Source organism: Zea mays, chromosome 5 (assembly GCF_902167145.1).
Source record: "Zea mays cultivar B73 chromosome 5, Zm-B73-REFERENCE-NAM-5.0, whole genome shotgun sequence".
Lineage (NCBI taxonomy): Eukaryota > Viridiplantae > Streptophyta > Magnoliopsida > Poales > Poaceae > Zea > Zea mays.
The window spans coordinates 81,543,629-81,561,569 of record NC_050100.1 but is presented as its reverse complement, the minus strand read 5'-3'; the positions used below and the strand labels follow the sequence as shown (position 1 = coordinate 81,561,569).

Sequence of the window (17,941 nt, the reverse complement as noted above, 5' to 3'; positions counted from 1 at the left end):
CAATTCAGCAGTAAGCACAAAAATGAAATCAACTGTTACGGGGAAAACAAGGATGGACCTTATCTTGTTGCGGCTTGCTTTCACACTTCACGAACTCTCGACCAAAATTGTCGTTCTCCCACCGTTTCGATCTGAGTCTAACAAGCGACTCCGGCCTTTCGCATTTGGGGCAGCGAATGAGCGACACTGGACCATACCTAGGCCATCCTTGTCCTTCATTGGAGGAGCCGCTCGCCCGCGACATGCGTGAATCCATGCTACTAAACACAAACACAGTTAATTCTTGGGTTTTCTCTCAATCATAACTACTAGACAAGCAGTGTGAAATCAACGATGATTGTTGCCTCGATGCGGAGGGTGATAACTCACCTGCAAGCCGTCTTGGGCGAAGGGTGTGAAATCGACAACGGCTGCCCGGCTGCCCCCAAATCTAGGGTTGGAGGCGGTGAGGAGGAGTTGACGACGCAGCGCGGTGGAGCGGCCTACCGGTGCCGGTGAGGAACTGATGGCGGGGCTGGGGCTTCCTAGTGCCGAGGAGATGGTGCCGAGCAGAGCAGAGCGGCAGAGCAGAGCGGGAGGGAGTAGAGGCAGCAGGCAGAGCAGAGCGGGAGCGAGCAGAGCAGAGAGGCAGAGCGAGCGGGAGGGAGCAGAGCTGAGCTGCCTGTGCTATTGGACGCGGCACTTGCTCCAGGACTCACAGGATTCGCGTGCTCCAGGACTCACCATTCCACTCGCGTGCTCCAGGAAGGTGGAGAAGGGGACGCCGCAGTTGAACGTCGTACACCGCCGGCGGCCGCAGCAAGAGGGCAGCCACGACAGGGACGAACGCGGCAAGGAACAGGTGCGCGGGTCGCGCCTCACGGAGCCGGCCGGCCAGTTCCTCCAGTGGCCCGAACCGCGCCGCAGCGACCAGAGCTGCCTGTGCTATTTTGAGGCGAGTGCGAGCAGGAGAGAGCGTCACCAGCACCAGCGTCGGCTTGAGGGATGGAGCGGATTGGATCTGGCGACGCAGAGAGGATTGGAGCTGGCGGCGGCTAGGGCTTGCGGGATGGGGCTCGACCGCTCGATTGGGAAAGGGAGCTAAGGGACACGTTCAGATGATGAAAGCGGTGGGACCGTGCTGTCAGGGACGCCAACGCTGACGGAAACGGTGTGCGGGCGCATTTCTGAGTGGAGAGAAGGATTCGTGGGCAAAACTGAGGAGGAACAAAAATTAAGGGTAGCAATGAGCAGTGGTGGACAACTAAGGGGACCAATGTAAAAAACCCATCACCAAATCAGCCCTAAAAGTTCTTCCATATATATTTGGAAAAAGTTGCTTCGAGCGCTTTGATTTGTCTTTTGGTTTTAAGGGGACAAAAGCCATGCTAAAGACAAAACCAAAACACACACGAAGGCACACATACACATGGAGGCACACTTACATATCATGTGTACAATGTTTCCAGTACACACGAACAGAACGGATCCATAAAATACAGAAAACTTATAATGATGGTGCACCATGTCAACACAAGGACTAACCTAGACCAGCGCCAAAAATGCTATGCCACGTTATCACCACACCATACAGAGTAAGCTGTCCCAGTAATTGCTACAATCGTACAGATACAATCGTATATCAGCACAACCGAAGACAGCTTTCAGTTAGCCACAACTCTGGTAAGAATTCAACATGAACTCCAGGCGAAGGGTTGAGCAAAGGGCGAGCGATTTCTCGACGAGGGGTGCGCCAGGGCTTGAAGACTGCCATGTGCACGAGCCTCCGAAACACCATGCTATTTGGCATGCTAAAGCGTTTCACTCTTCATGGTACTCCGGGTTCTTCTTCAAAATCACAAAGCCCTCTAATACCGGAGTCAGTGGGATGTATCTGCACAACACAGACAAACAAACAGTGATTAACATTTCCTTGAACATATACACACCATTCATTCTGAATGCAGCTTACTTTTCAGTTGCTAGTTCAGCTCTCTCCCCTGCTGCAAGCAAGACTGGTGTGGAGTGTGTCTGAAAGCCGGTAATTGTCTTAGGCCTTCCTGCCTGACCAACCACGTCCACAGCTTGCCCAACGCGGACAGGTACTGAGAGGGGCTTCAGATCCTCATCGACAGTTAAAAGCATCCTGGGCTGTAAAGCAAAAAAGAGCTTATGAGAAAGAAAAAGGTTCTAATGCAAAAAAAGAGCTTATGAGCCAATGACTAACAAACATACCTGCATTGCCAGGACAATAATGTAAAGTATGTAGTGATATTTCCCTAGGATAGTGGACTTCATATCAAGACACGCATGCAGAACAGTTACAAGCCCTCCAAGTGCCATCCTGAGAAAACAGAACAAGAAAAAAAGGTTCTAATGCAATTCGGTGGCATTCACAAGTGAAAATGGGTGCAAAGAGACCGACACTCACGGGGAAAGAAGAAATCTATCAGAATGGTACGGAGAAAGGGTCAACAAGCCCTTTCCGAGGTGAACAAGGCCCTGAGCAATTCTAACCTGATGATGTACACAATAAAATTAATCAAAGCATGAAACTAAAAAACAATCAAGGAACCAAAAGTCCATGAAGGATGCCAAATGATCATTATCGATCTATACTTACACAAAACAGATGAGCTGCTTCTTTGTAGTAATAACTTGAAAGATTGCGAAGCATGGCAGCTATTCTGGCATTGTTTGTGCCAGCACCAATCAAACCCAATGAGATAATTGCAGCCTGGAGAAATTTAATATCCAGATATATAAGATATAGTATAAGGAAGGAAAGGCTAGGAAAAAATGATAGATACGAACCATTGACACATCGGCATCGGCATCATGACTCAATCTACTCAGTGTGTCCATAACATTCACCTAAGGCAGGTGTTAGAAAAGCAATCAGAATGCCTGATGGCATATAACCAGACATTTTAACTTAATGGAACCTGTTCAAATGAATGCACCACTAAACAACCATTCAGCACTCAAATTATCACATACCAAAACAGAGTATTTTTAGATGTTTGAAAGAATGCTACACAAGAAACTGCCAAACTTGGGTTGTGAAATCAGAATCTTCATAAGTTGTTGGAACAGACACATACGGTGTAGATCACAATATGATTCCAAATGTAGAGCACTTTATGATTCTACTTGGTCAAACATTGTACCTTGACACATCAATTATCAATTATATATGAAAAGTCACAAGAATTGACAACACAGGGATGATGTCACAAGAATTGACAACACAGGGATGATGTTACAAGGCCCATACTTTCAGCATACATGATCTTCAGTTTTTAAAATAGTATACTTGTGCAAAGAAAATTGTCAGTGCCACGGAATTAGAGAGTACAAATTGCAGTGAAGATGATTTTGGCAAGCTTTTAATAATGAAAGTGGCATGCAAAATTATCCATGTCGCAATCTATTTATAGAAAGGTGCTGCAGTAAAACTGGCCTGTTATGATATGATTTACTTCTAATATGGATGGATACAGCTTGATGGGTTCTGGGTCCAACAGTATCAGGAAAATAAATAAAAAACTTGTATCATGGGAACACTTAAAAAAGTCAGTCCATAGAGACAATACTTTTGGTAGATTGGTTTCATGGTCAAAAATTTAACCTGAAAAGTTATATAGAATTCACACATGTTTGTGTGCTGGTGCAAGTGCATCAAATAGTTAGCACAATCATGCAGTAATTCCATTCAGATGGTCTCATTAGAGATATTTCTTAGATATAAAACACAATTTAGAAATTTACCAACTAGAACAAAAAAAATCCCCATGGGGCACTCAAGGATTCAGATATAATAAAGTTTGTGTGAAACCAAAGTTCTTAAAACTGCATTGATCAGGCATTGTTTCTAGCAGGAATTAGATTTCACGTATCAGAACTTTAGTGTGCATAAGACGGATTTATTCACATACCTTGGGATTAGATATGCAGAGTATACCAAGAGCAAGAGGAACTGCTCGTCTTATATTCTGCTCGCCATACTGCAGAAGACGCTCAAGTGAACGTACAGCCATTTCAGCTCCTAATTCTTCAGCCATAGCAATAAGAGCAATTCCAAGGACAGCTGGCCCTTGGTGTGTTTCACCTTTCTCAAGATGCTGTGAACAAATGCCAAGAAGTTTCTGAACCTGCAAATAGAGTTGATTACATGCTATCAACCAAATATCTTAAACTTCTTTAAAAACTGAATCTGCTAGAAACCTTTCCATTAAAGAATAGTATACAATACCTTAAGCACATTTCCTGTCCCGGCATATGCCAGCGACATAAGTGTTACATCACAGTACTTCCCTATCTTTTCATCAAATGTTTTAGAGACCTCTGCGGTAGCCTCCACACTATCCTGAAATAGGACTTGATTATTAGTGATAGCAGGTGCATGGATCTACTCCTTCCGTACTGGAATATAGTGTATCCTTGAGATTTTAAGACAGACCAAGGAAGAATACAAAAGACAGATGTACCCAGTACCCTCACTTCATTTCCTAATCAATTTAATTATATATGCTGTCTTCCGTGTGACTAAAGGAAGATTGCTCAATAACTGGCAAGTAACAACACAGTACCACCTACCGAATTTGTGGCCTATTTAATGCAAAATGGTCCTTATGTCCCACAAAAACCCATGTATTCTAGCACAGTTTTTTATTGCTTCTATACACTATATTCCAGGACAGGGGTTAGACTACATTGGAAAGTGGCATGTTGCAACAGAGTAAACAAAAAAGGTAGTAGCAATCAGCACCAGAGCAGTTTGGCATTTTTATTGGATCCACACAACAAAAACCACAAAAACATAAGGCCTGGTAATTAACAATGACCAATTGATCAGTTTTACATGAACAAAATAGGTAAATACTTGAAGTGAGAAGCAACAAACAATGCTCCAGATGGATATGTTAAGCCTAGCAGCAATCTATTACTTATATTACTGAACAAAGCTGTAAACATTGAAATCAGAACCATATCTACAGGATGCTTAGAATTACCTGTTTTCCAAGGTATAGAAGGCCAAGCGCAACAGGAAGCAACCGTATAATGGGCTCTGCCAACTCAGCCTCACTACGCTCCATCAAGGCAAATATAATAGACTGTGCAATCTCTTCATTGCAAGAACCAACAAACACCAACCCCAAGGCAATGGCTGAGAAGACCAATACTTCAAGAGGTGATTGAGAGTCTCCCAGCACAGCAGATAGATGCATTTTAAGCTGAAAATTAAAAAGAGTATTGATAAGGAACAAAACACCAAGTTATGAGACAGCAAGACTAGATTACAAGCACTAGTCCCACCTCTTCTTTCTGGGAACCAGCATATGCAATTCCAAGACCCAATATTGCTCCAATACGAATGTTTGAGTCATCTTTGCCAATATACTCCATGAGAATAGCAAACGCCTGGTAGAAAAGTGAGGGTATTAGGGAAAAAAAGATGCAGGGTGCAAGGGGTCAAGACAAGCTAACAAAGTGGAGCACATACAGGATCACAATCACTCTTCACCCCGCAAGTGACAATTCCAATACCTAGCAAGGCTCCAGCTACAACATGAGTATCATTACTATGCAAGTACTTGTCAAGCTGAGCGAGCCCAGAATCAGTATCCCACAGGAGAATCATTCCCTGAAAACAACAAAAAATGATTACCTACTACTGGATAGTTCTAAAAAAACCTAAATTGCAGTTGAAAAAATAAAGAATACTGTAATTATACCAGACTAGCTGCTGCACTGGCTTTTCCATGTTCCTTGTTCTTAAATAACCAATTTCCGGAAGACCCGCTGCTGGGTGAATCAGATGGAGCGGTCATCAACTTGTCCTGCACAAAGTAATAAAAAGAAGTTAAAATGAAGTCTTTCTTCACAAACATTAGTAACTGTCTCAAAAGCTAACCTTGCCAAACCCAGCATTCACAAATGCATTTACAAATGTTGCAGCTAAATTCTGTCTTGCGGAATCAAGACTGGAGCTGGCACCACGGCCATCAATCAAATGGACCTACATATTGTAAAACATGATCATAATTATTATAGAGGATTTAATCATGCTATTAAAAATATGATAAGCAGTAAAATATACATCACCTTGTATATATCCTCTGGGGATTTAGGCTCCATGACCTCAATATCGCGAGCAAGAGTAAGATATCCCTCACTCAACTTAGTATTATTTACTATTTCTTGTAAAGCCTCCTTATCATTATCATCAGTAGAGATCTCGTCATCAATCTCCATAGCCAAACCCTTAAGAAAACAGACAATTGTTCAGACAAGGGGAAAGAACTTTATGGTGAGGGCGAGAGCAAATAAAGTATAAGATGTATCTCAGGACTGTGTGCATGAATGAATGCAAAGTATCAGTCAAAGCAGATACATATGTAAATGAAAATGGGGTGTCTGCTTACATGGCGCGCAATGAGATAAGAGAACTGTTTCTTCAGCAGAAGATCATCAGTTGCTGTGTAGACTTGCTTCACATACTGCACAGACTACAGACAGCAAAATGTGCAAGTTGAATTTGGTTCTAAGCAAAGCAGCATGGAATGGCATGTTTAATAAGCATGTACTCACTTTCTCAAGTTGCAGAGAAATTCTCAAAGCACTTGCAAGGTCTCCAAACTTCATATAGATGGTATACGCTATGTCAAGTGCTAAACTATCATCAGGGGCAGGGAGAAATCTGCAAGTTTCACATTCGCACACAGATGCAGTAGATTAATCAGATAAATTCAGCTATACTTGAGTTTTACATCTAGTTCTAAAAGGGAGAACAGAAGCAATATATGACAATAATAATGTCATAACGAGATGTATTGATGAAGATGTTAGCCATAGAATCAAAGCAGGGTGAATGAAGTGATGTCAAACATTTGGCATTCTATGTGACAAGAGGATACCACAAAAGCTAAAAAGGCGAGTTTTATAGCATGACGATTAGACCCGCTATGTTGTATGGTGCAGAATTTTAACCTACACAAAGACATGTTCAGCAGACTAAGTGTTGCGAAAATGGGTATGATGTGTTGGATTTATGGCCATACAAGAAGAAATCGAGTCTGGAACGATGATATACACGCTAGCCTAGGGGTAGCACCAATTGAAGAAAAGTTTGTCCAACACTGACTGAGATGGTTTGGACATGTCTAACAGAGATCTTCAGAGGCACCAGTGCATAGTGGGATCCTAGGACACAATAGTAATGGAAAGAGAGCCAGGGGAAGCCCTAAGTTGACATGGGAAGAGGCAATAAAAGGAGACTTGAAAGGATAGAATATAATCAAAGATTTAGCCTTGAATAGAATTGCATGGAAAACAGCTATATATGTGCTAAACCTTAACATGCAACTTTTGTTGGGTTCCAACTCTAGCGTACCCCAACTTGCTTGGGATTAAAAGGTTTTGTTGTTGTTGTATACTTACTTGGATGAACTAGTAAGGTACAAACAAGCTCTTTTGTAGTTTGTTGCATCGACATGCTCAACTAGTAAATCAAGGTCTTCAACCTACAAAAAAAAGAAATTTGTGCATTCGTTAGCCAAAAACATTGGAACTGCGCTCTTGACAATAGCAAGCATTGTAAAGATTAGAAGTACCTCCATAAGAAGATCCACAGCTTCAGGCTCAGCATTATGCTAATAAAAATGAGAAAATATCAAATATTACCAAACAAAAAATACACTTAGTTCAAGATGAACTGAATAAATAAGTATTCGACCATGAACTCTACTCAGAACAAACCTTCATGTGAAATGAAACAATTTGCTGGACTAGCACCATTAGAGCATGCAAGTCATCATCCTAGAAACAATAAAACCAGCATTAGAGGATTGAATACTAAAGAATGGGATATGATAAAGAATAAACAGTGTCCACCTGCCTACTACTTAATTCCACTATTGCAGCCAAGTAGCATCAAAGGGGAAATAAGACAAGAACAAGAACTACAAATTTTGCAGCAATTTCACAATGAAATGTGATCTTGGTTGCAAGGTATGTTGGGACAATGAAGATAAATAAAATGAGATAGAAAGAAATGAAATGCAGTGTTTACCATGTTAACCTTATAAAAAACATAAATGTATTTCAATTTTAAACTATTGAACAACCAACACTGCAACAACCAAACTGGTAATAATGGAAAAAATAATGATTACCAGAATATATATCAATAGGTCAGATGTGGTAACAAACTAATACTAAGAAGAAGAAAAAACAAAAGAAACACTGTTTATAACTTTAAAATGCATATACAAGAATCAAACACACCAAAACCCTCGCACAAGTCATAGATAACTATTGGAAACTGAACCCATACCCTAAACAGGGGTTGGGAGTGGTATTAATAGAGTAAGTAACTGGGCCAGGCCCATTACACAGGGGGTATGACGGTCATTACAAGAGGGACACCACAAACCCTAGACGGGTAGTCTAACCCCCCCCCCCCCCCCCCGCAGTCACAACTCTATCATGTACAGATGTTGAGACTGGATCGAAAGTCTAAAAAGACACTCGACGGTAACCCCTTGGTGAAGATGTCGGCGAACTGAAGCGTGGTGGGGACGCTGAGAACCCGAACGTCACCGGCAGCGACACGCTCGCGGACGAAGTGCAGGTCGATCTCCACATGCTTCGTGCGCTGATGCTGCACGGGGTTGGTGGAGAGGTAGACCGCGCTGACGTTGTCGCAGTAGACGAGGGTGGCGCGCTGGAGGGGACTGTGGAGCTCGTGGAGGAGCTGGCGCAGCCAGGAGGCCTCGGCCACGCCGTTGGCCACGGCACGGTACTCGGCCTCAGCGCTGGAGCGAGAGACGACGGGCTGACGCTTAGCGGCCCAAGAGACTAGGTTGGCGCCCAGGAACACGGCGTAACCGGAGGTGGACCGGCGCGTGTCGGGACAGCCAGCCCAGTCAGCGTCGGTGTAGACCACGAGCTCCGACGTCGGGGACGGTCGGAGGAGGACGCCGTAGTCGAGGGAGCCACGGAGGTAGCGCAGAATGCGCTTGAGCGCGGTGAGATGGGGCTCCCGCGGAGTGTGCATATGCAGGCACACCTGCTGGACGGCATATGCGATGTCGGGTCTGGAGAAGGTGAGGTACTGGAGCGCGCCGGTCAGGCTCCGGTAGGACGTCGCGTCGGCGACCGGAGGTCCGTCGTCCTCAGAGAGCTTCGCCTGAGTGTCGACAGGCGTGGAGCAGGGCTTGCAGTCAGACATGCCAGCCCGCTCCAGGATGTCGATGGCGTACTGGCGCTGGTGGAGGAAGAGACCCTGGGGCCGACGCTCGGCGGTGATGCCGAGGAAGTGGTGGAGGGGCCCCAGGTCCTTCATCGCGAACTCCCGCTGAAGGGCGACGATCGTGCGGTGTAGAAGGTCGGCGGTGGATGCCGTGAGTATAATGTCGTCGACGTAGAGCAGGAGGTAGACGGTGTCGTCGCCGCGCCGGTAGATGAACAGGGACGTGTCCGACTTGGCCTCAACGAAGCCGATGGAGGCCAGGTAGGAGGCAAAGCGACTGTACCAAGGCCGTGGCGCCTGCTTGAGGCCGTACAGGGACCGGTTCAGCCGGCAGAACAGATCCGGACGGTCGGCGTCGACGAAGCCGGTGGGCTGGCTGCAGTAGACAGTCTCTGTCAGAGTGCCATGGAGGAAGGCATTCTTGACATCGAGCTGATGAATCGCCCAGTCGCGGGAGAGGGCGAGGGAGAGGACGGCGCGAACAGTGGCGAACTTGACGACGGGGCTGAAGGTCTCGTCATAGTCCACTCCGGGGCGCTGTGTGAAACCCCGAAGGACCCAACGGGCCTTGTAGCGGTCGAGGGAGCCATCCGAGGTCAGCTTGTGGCGGAATAGCCACTTGCCGGTGACCACATTGGTGCCTGGTGGACGCGGCACCAAGTCCCAGGTGTGGTTGGCCAAGAGGGCCGCGTACTCCTCCTCCATAGCCCGACGCCAATGTGGGTCGGCGAGGGCAGTGCGAACGGAGGAGGGCACCGGGGAAGCGTCGGGGGGGGGGGGGGGGTGCTGGACGTAGTAGCTGCCAGGATCAGCCGGTCGACGGGGCGGAGAACGCCTGCTGCGCGCCGAGTCACCATCGGGTGGACGTGCCCGGGGTCGCGGTGGATGGCGACCGGGTGGTATATGGGCGACTCGGAGCGCACCGCCGGGACGTCGAGAGCGTCGGGTATGGTCGGCTCGCGGCGGTGGTAGACGACGGCGGGGTCGGCGAATCGGGCCGCGCTCATCGACGGGCCCGAGTCGGGATGTGCCGAGGGAGTGGCAGGACCACGGCGATGGTAAACGAGGGCGGGGTTGGCGAAGCGAGCCGTGGTCGGCGAAGCCGCGCGTGGCGCAGGCGGGGTCGACAGGGCCGCGCGTGGCGCAGGCGGGGTCGACGGGGCCGCGCGTGGCGCAGGTGTGGTCGACGGTGCCGCGCGTGGCGCAGGCGGGGTCGACGGGGCCGCGCGTGGCGTAGGCGTGGTCGACGTGGCCGCGCGTGGCGCAGGTAGGATCGACGGGGCCGCGCGTGGCGCGGCAGAGGTCGTAGTGGCCGCACGAGGAGCAGGTAACGGCGCAAGATGGGGAGCCGAAGGTGGGGTAGGAATCGGATCGAACTCGAGGAGGGAGTCAAGATCGGTGGGTGGGGTGGAGCCAGCAAGGGGAAACACATCTTCGTCGAAGATGACATGACGAGAGATGATGATGTGGTGGGAGGTGAGGTCCAGACACCGGTACCCCTTGTGGTCAGGGGAGTAGCCAAGGAATAGACAGTGGGTGGAGCGAGGAGAAAGCTTATGTGGAGCGGTAGCGGAAGTGTTAGGGTAGCAGGCACAGCCGAACACGCGAAGGTGGTCATAGGAAGGGGTTGTGTCATATAGGGCGAAGTGAGGGGTAGGGTGGCGTACCGCCTTCGAGGGAAGACGGTTCAGGAGGTGGGTGGCAGTGTGCAGGGCCTCTGCCCAGTAGCTGGCAGGGAGAGACGCCTGGAAGAGGAGGCAGCGGAGCATATTAGTGGTGGTGCGGATCATGCGTTCGGCTCGGCCGTTCTGTGCAGAAGTGTAGGGGCACGAGAGACGCAACTGGACGCCATGAGTGAGGAAGAAAGAGCGAGAGGCGTTGTTATCGAACTCGCGGCCATTGTCACACTGCAGAGCACGGACCGGGCAACGAAACTGAGTGGATACCCAGGTGAAGAAGTGTGTGAGGGTGGTGAATGTGTCCGACTTCAACCGAAGCGGGAAGGTCCAGAGAAAATGGGAAAAATCATCCAGAATCACCAAATAATATTTATAGCCAGAAAGACTGAGTACAGGGGAGGTCCAAAGATCACAATGAACCAGGTCAAAAGCCTGCTCAGCCCGAGAGGAAGAAGTAGTAAATGGGAGACGAGTATGTCGGCCTAACTGACAAGCATGACAGAGACCCTCAAAATGTCCCCTACTACATGAAAGATCTAGACTACTGGTAATCTTGGTCATGACGTCGGGTCCAGGATGGCCGAGACGTCGATGCCATGTGGTGGAGGAGGTGGTGGAGACCAGGGCAGGAGGTGGAGACACGCCGGCGGTGGAGGGCTGGAGCGTGTAGAGTGGCCCCGAGCTGTCACAGCGGGCGAGAAGGGTCCTGGTGGCCAGATCCTTCACAGAAAAACCAGAGGGGTCAAACTCAATGGAACAGGAGTTGTCAGTGGTGAATCGACGAACAGAAAGAAGGTTGTGAGTGATGTGGGGAGCTACGAGAACATCGTTGAGGTAAAACGGCCCAGGGAGAACCGAGGCACCTACTGAGGTGACTGGCAGAGTGGAACCGTTTCCAACGACGATCGAGGATGGGTGAGAGGGGAGGGGGGATGAGAGCGAGAGAGTGTGCCTGCCGTGGGAGTGGTGTGGTACGAGGCACCGGAGTCGATCACCCAGTCGGAGGGGGGTGGGGTCATCGCCATGGTGCTGAATGCAGCAGCGAGGGAGGTGCTGTCCCAACCACCGGCCGGCGGGGACCAAGGCGTCGAGGTGTGTGTCCCCGGGGGCAGGAGCGCGGACGGAGCCTGGGGCACGACGGGAACACCATAAGGAGGTGTGCCGTAGTGAGGTGTAGTCAGGAGGGTTGGCGCCGGAGGACGGGGGGTACTCGGTGCCTGGCCCGGCCACATGGCGATGGTCCCGGTCCAGGGGTTGTAGAAGGACGGCCACGCGTGGCCGCCACCCCGGCCGGAGGGACCACCACGAGAGGAGCCGCCGCTCCCACGGCCGCCCTTGCGGGAGCGACGACCCCCGTCGGTCGTGGAAGGCGGACGAGGGGCCGCCGGGACGGCAGGTGGGGGGCGGGTGGGAGCCCCGGTCGACGGAGGACGGGTGGCCTGGCCCCCTGAAGGCGGCTGACCACTGGTAGGAGCGCTGTAGAGGGCCGAGGCAGGAGTGGGTGCCTCATTCGCCATGGTGAGCTCCTCGAGGAGAAGCTCGTTCCGCACGGCGTGGAAGGTGGGGAAGGGCACGCTCCTCTTGATGAGAGCCTTCAGGTGGCCGTAGCGGGGGCTGAGGCCACGCAGGAGGTTCAGCACCAAGGTACGATCGGCAACTGGCTCGCCGAGATCGCGGAGAGAGTCAGCGAGGCCCTTCATCTGGCGGCAGTATTCGCCCACGGAGAGGTCCCCCTGAGAGAACAGGTGGAACTGGGCGTCGAGGTGGAGTGCCCGAGCGTCCCGATTCCCGAGGAACTGGTCCTCGAGAGCGAGCCACGCCTGGCGCGCAGTGTCCGCCTGGTCGCGGATGATGTCCTGTAGCTCAACGGTGATGGTGTCGTGGAGCCACAAGAGGACAACGTTGTCCATGAGGCACCAGGAGCGAGGCGATGGAGTGTCGTGGTCGACGAGGACGTGGTCGTCAAGGACGAACCGCCGCAGCGTGAGAAGGACCTGTCCTCGCCACCGGGGGTAGTGGGAAGACGCCGGATCCAACACCACGGACACGAGGGCCCGGATGTTGTGCAGGCCGGCGGCTTGAGCGTGGAGAGCAGCGATGAGGTCGGTGTCGAGGTCAGAGGCGTGGGGGTCCTCTGGGGGCTCCGCATCGGCGAGTGTCGGACGGCCGAGGAGGCGCTGCGTGGTGGCCATCTGGGTGGTCAGAGCGGCGCCCAGGGCACGCTCACGCTCCAGGGCGAGGGAGGCAGCGCGCTCGCGCTCCCGCGAGGCCGTCACAGCGGCTTGGATCGTGGCGAGGGTGCCGACGAGCGGGGAGTCGGTGGAGGGCGCGACACGGTGATCCAGGTGGGTGAAGCGAAGGCGGGAAAGCCCGGTGGGGAGCTGCGACGCAGGGGCAGCGGGGAGGAGGCGTGGATCGGACCAAGGCCGGCGATGTAGGGGGCCCCCATGGGTGAGCTCGCTGCTGGGTGCAGCAGGGGCGATGGGGGGGTGTGCCAGGGCCGGTGATGTCCTCGACGTTGAATCCGGTCGTGGTGGCGGCAGGTGCGTCCATCGGGCGTGTACGCAGCAGGGCGACAGGACAGAGAGGCAGAGGAGTGCTGCAGTCGGGCGGGGACCTGCAGATGGCGCGACGTCCTGGCGGGAGGCGGTGCGGCGTCGACCGGGCGTGGCCGCGTCTGGCCAGAGGGCGGCGCGGCGGCGTCCTGCGTCGACCGGGCGAGGCCGCGGCTGGGGGGGCGGCGGCGGGAGGAAGGCCGGCGGCTGGGGGGCCGCCGGCGGCTGCAGGGGGAAGAAGCCCCTGGCGGCTGTAGCAGTGGAGAGGTCGTAACCCTAATTTGATACCATATTGGAAACTGAACCCATACCCTAAACAGGGGTTGGGAGTGGTATTAATAGAGTAAGTAATTGGGCCAGGCCCATTACACAGGGGGTATGACGGTCATTACAAGAGGGACACCACAAACCCTAGACGGGTAGTCTAACAATAACAACAATACAAAATGATTAAGAATTCTAGCATGAGTGAGAGTGCAACCTGACGCTTTTGGAATTCTTGTGCAATCTCACCGGCCAAATTTCTGCATAGGGCAGTTATTCATGTAAAATCCAACAGTTTTGCAAAGAAATTGAATGCAAACAGTGTATCTATATTTAAAAAAATAGCATATCAAACAGGTAAAATAAACTTCCCAACAAGTACACAGCTGAATCAACAGCATTTCAGGAAGAGGTTACTCTATGCAAAAAAAAAATCCTGAGTGAAAACCAAGTACAAAAAAGAATCATCAATCATCCCTATGCTCTGTTGTTATTTGAACAGGATGTGACCAAGTTTGTAAACAGCATATACTTGTATAAGATCACTTATTGTTTCATGATATAGTGTGATATATTAGTCCAATAAATGCTTACCAACTTCTTATTGTGTTTGCATAACGTAGCATGAGTAGCATTGGCAATACAGCACGATACAAAAATTTAGACTTCACTGATTGAAGGAACCAGGAAAAACAGTGTAGCAGACAGGAAACATATTATTTCAGTTCAACCATACCTCACATATTCATGACCCCATGAACCAATATCACCTTCAGAACCCAGCAAACGGTATTTCAGACTCTCCTGCGACAAGATGATGTCTCAATTCCAGATTCACGGAACAGCTGAAGGTTTGATTTTTTGTTAAACAAAAAAAAAATAATGGCAATATGAAGATAACTATTGTGGTGGGCACATACTCTTTCTCCTTCAACGGACATTGTTAAAGCTAACACTGACAGTATGTCAGCCATGTACTTCTGCAAAACAATAAGATGCCGGCATCAACACTGTGCCAAACCAATATACAACATACCTCAGCTGGGTGGCCCGAAGTGATCACAGATACCTTGAGCTCGGACTCTGGCATTGTTTCGAAATAGGACTTGAGAGTTCCAAAGTGTGGGCGGAGGAATTTCAGCGGCTTTGGAACTGAAGTCATTGAGCTCGTGGCAGAGCGAATCTCCTGCCTGAAACAGATCAGTTTTAGTGGCAGCAAAGGGGTCAAGAAATAAGACGTTGGTTGCACCAGAAGTCCAGAACTACAGGAGTGCAGCTGGAACACTCAATTATCATTGTCATACACAGGAAAACTCGTCTTAATCTCTACACACTATATAGGCAATAAGAAACATACAGCACCACGACGCTCAAGCTCAACCAAATCTTCACAAAGATGACAAACTTAAACCCACAACTAATATCACACGAGGACCACCACAAAAGCTGAGTTACCCTTGGGGCCACGCAACCCTAGACCTGAATCGGGCGGATTTGCGAAGCGGGCAGTACCTCATGCTCTCGAGCGCGAGCTTCTGCACGCCCGGATCCGCATCCTGCGCCCGCACGACGTAGAGCTCCAGCTGCTCCTTCAGCGCCAGATCCTCCTCCGACTGCGGCACCATCCGACACGTCAGGCGGAAGCAAAACCCCAAGATCAAAACAAGAGGAGCGAGATTTTAGCCACCGCAGTTCGACCTCTCCTAGGGCTCGAAGCGGGGCGGACTCACCAGATCGTCATCCTTCTTCTCGTCCTTCTTCCGCTTCCCCTTGGCCGCGGCAGCCGGTGGCGGCGGCTGCGACGGCTCGGCCGGCGCCGCGGGGCTGGGATTCTCGGGGGGAGACATGGCTGCCTGAGGCGTACGGCGGCTAGTCCACCGGAAGGAATGAAGGACGGGCGGGCGGGGCAAGGGTTGGGCTCGCGGCTACGCGGTGAGCCGCCTCCGGTCGCGTGCGGCGGAAGTGAGGCAGCGGAGTGGAAGAGGGGATCCGCTTTGCCCGTGCGCCTTTGTTACGGAGAGGTAGAAGAGACGTCCGAGGTGGAGCGTGCTAGCGTAGAGCCACGCCTCCCGTTTCGACGCAGCTTTTGCCCCTCGTCCAAGAAGAGTAGACGTGGGCCGAGCAATTGTTCTCTCGGGCCCACGGATTCTTAACTAGGACGACGGTCGACGAGGGTTGCGTATTGTTAGGTGACTCTAGCGGACCGTGAAAAATGAATGTGCGTATCGTATATCTTTACTAGTTGAAGGCTGGTGTGGTGCTACGATTTCCATATATTACATAGTTATACCTTATTTAAATGAGATAATTATTAAAACACGTACAACCAAAATATAGGTAGTTTTTTTTATTGCTAGAGCTATTTGGTAGCATATCTCAAACATGTACACAAATAAAACATAACATAATTGACCTGTAGAAAAAAAGCTAATGCAAGTAGTCTACAATAAACAAATCATTAGTATCAATCTCTCTTACCGCCACTTCTACACCTCTACTGCCACACCATGACAATTCCCTTATACTTCACCTGTCAATTTCTTCTTCGGCTACTTTAACATTTCCAAAATGTATCAGCTTCATTTGTTCTTTCGAGATCTGTAGTCCAGGATAAGTATAAGATAGATCATAAACAGATACAACAAGAACATCACATAGAGATACACCATTTAAATATGGAGGTAGGTATATACAGTGTGTCGAAATTCAACCTAATGTGGGGAACATTTGTCTAGTGGATGTCATTACTCTCCAGACCCCTTCTATAGTAGTTTCTCCCAATCCAGTAAAACGACCAGTGTTAGATGCTCAGCAAAACAAAAAAGACACACAGAGAGAGAGATAGAGAATTCATCTATGACCCGCACCAAACGACCCATATCTTGAGCCTATGAGAGAAACTGGATTGGTAGACATAATTTCTAGCGATTTCGCACAAGTCACATGAGCTCAACTTTCAAAGTTGCCAACAGCAACAGGCAATCCAAACTAAGAACATCTGGGTGGGCAGACAAATAGATAACAAATATAACTTATATGAAAAAACAAATAGTCCCTCAAATTTAACACATGTGACTGAAAAGGATATGATTATATGAATGGCAGGTATGGCTAATGAGATATTTTATAGTTTTCAAGGTTAAGAAGACTGGTTTAAATATGGTAAATAATTAGTAGAGCGCCTACCCAAACTTGCATTCTTTTTCTCCATCTCAACAATACAAGCTAATCTATCATGGACCCGTCAAGAACATATTGCCAGTTTAGCTCCATAGCAAAACATTATCATAAAAAACTATGACAGTCTCTCACATCTGAAAGTTTTTGTGCTGCTTCTTGTTTGAACTTCTTGTCGTACATGAAATAATATAAAAATTAACCTCATAAAGATGTGAATGCTTACAGACTTATGTCATGCTGGTCAGAAGTTACCATTCTCGGGGTATACCAGCTTCATCACGAGTCGTGTAGTTGAATGGACCCTTCAGTACACGCCATGCTCCTTTATCAAGTCTAATGTTTAAATGAACATTCCATTAGTTGGCATGATCTTGTATAAGCATATATCACACACTATAAAATCACGAGGAGAGCAAACCTTGGAAATTATCTCCTGGTTCACAACCCATCATTTGTGTCAAGCTTGTGTCATCTTAATCTCTGGGCCGGTGAACGCCATCCCCATCTTTTTTAGTGCAACACATCAATGGATGAGTCATGAGTCCCAACTGTTACATGACATTTCAAAATTGATAGTGAGTCCATCTTGACAGCAAAAGATAGGACTAACAATAGTTGTTGCATCCAAGGCTTATTGTGATAAGTATCCATCAATGAGAATGAGACCATGCAAGGCCGGCGCACATTAAGTGTGATAAGTATTCCTATAAAATTGAAAAAATGAGAAAAGGAAAAGCACATGAAGGAAGGAAATGAATTGTATGATCTGGTAATTCAGTGACATCTGGATATGCTACTCAACTATATTTTCTAAGTCATGTCATCGGTATTCTTTTATCTTAAGCAAAATTTAGGGAAAAGGCAGAATTAAAACCTGCAACTGATATGTTGATCGATTGGAAGGCCCAATATAGCATTTCAAAAAGAGTATAGACCAAGTTACACTCCAATTTGTTTGGAAAGTGGACTGGTTAGAACCCATATTACCAAAAGCAACAGGAAAATAAAGGGGGTGTGGTACCATTTCT

At 49.0% G+C, this 17,941-nt stretch overlaps 1 protein-coding gene across 1 annotated transcript; it reads right to left on the bottom strand.

Moving 5' to 3' along the window:
- Positions 1 to 1,396: 1,396 nt before the first annotated feature.
- LOC100384330 (uncharacterized) lies at positions 1,397 to 15,772 on the bottom strand. The gene is made up of 25 exons (NM_001362350.1): positions 15,464 to 15,772; positions 15,246 to 15,346; positions 14,803 to 14,923; positions 14,654 to 14,713; positions 14,470 to 14,537; positions 13,951 to 13,993; positions 7,741 to 7,800; positions 7,596 to 7,634; positions 7,423 to 7,505; positions 6,574 to 6,682; positions 6,408 to 6,491; positions 6,088 to 6,246; positions 5,897 to 6,001; positions 5,718 to 5,822; positions 5,486 to 5,626; positions 5,299 to 5,403; positions 4,995 to 5,216; positions 4,235 to 4,348; positions 3,918 to 4,133; positions 2,794 to 2,853; positions 2,603 to 2,716; positions 2,411 to 2,496; positions 2,215 to 2,323; positions 1,952 to 2,130; positions 1,397 to 1,873 (listed from the first exon to the last, which is right to left on the bottom strand). Exons 1-25 carry the CDS (start codon positions 15,578 to 15,580, stop codon positions 1,801 to 1,803), a joined length of 2,673 nt encoding a protein of 890 aa, NP_001349279.1. The 5' UTR covers positions 15,581 to 15,772; the 3' UTR covers positions 1,397 to 1,800.
- Positions 15,773 to 17,941: the final 2,169 nt, after the last annotated feature.

Coding starts and splice junctions, on each gene's coding strand:
- LOC100384330 (NM_001362350.1), bottom strand. CDS start 15,580: ATGTCTCCCCCCGAGAATCCCAGCCCCGCGGCGCCGGCCGAGCCGTCG. Junction 14,538..14,653: donor TGTCCGTTGAAGGAGAAAGA/GTATGTGCCCAC, acceptor ATCTTGTCGCAG/GAGAGTCTGAAATACCGTTT. Junction 2,854..3,917: donor TCTGCATATCTAATCCCAAG/GTATGTGAATAA, acceptor CACCTGCCTTAG/GTGAATGTTATGGACACACT.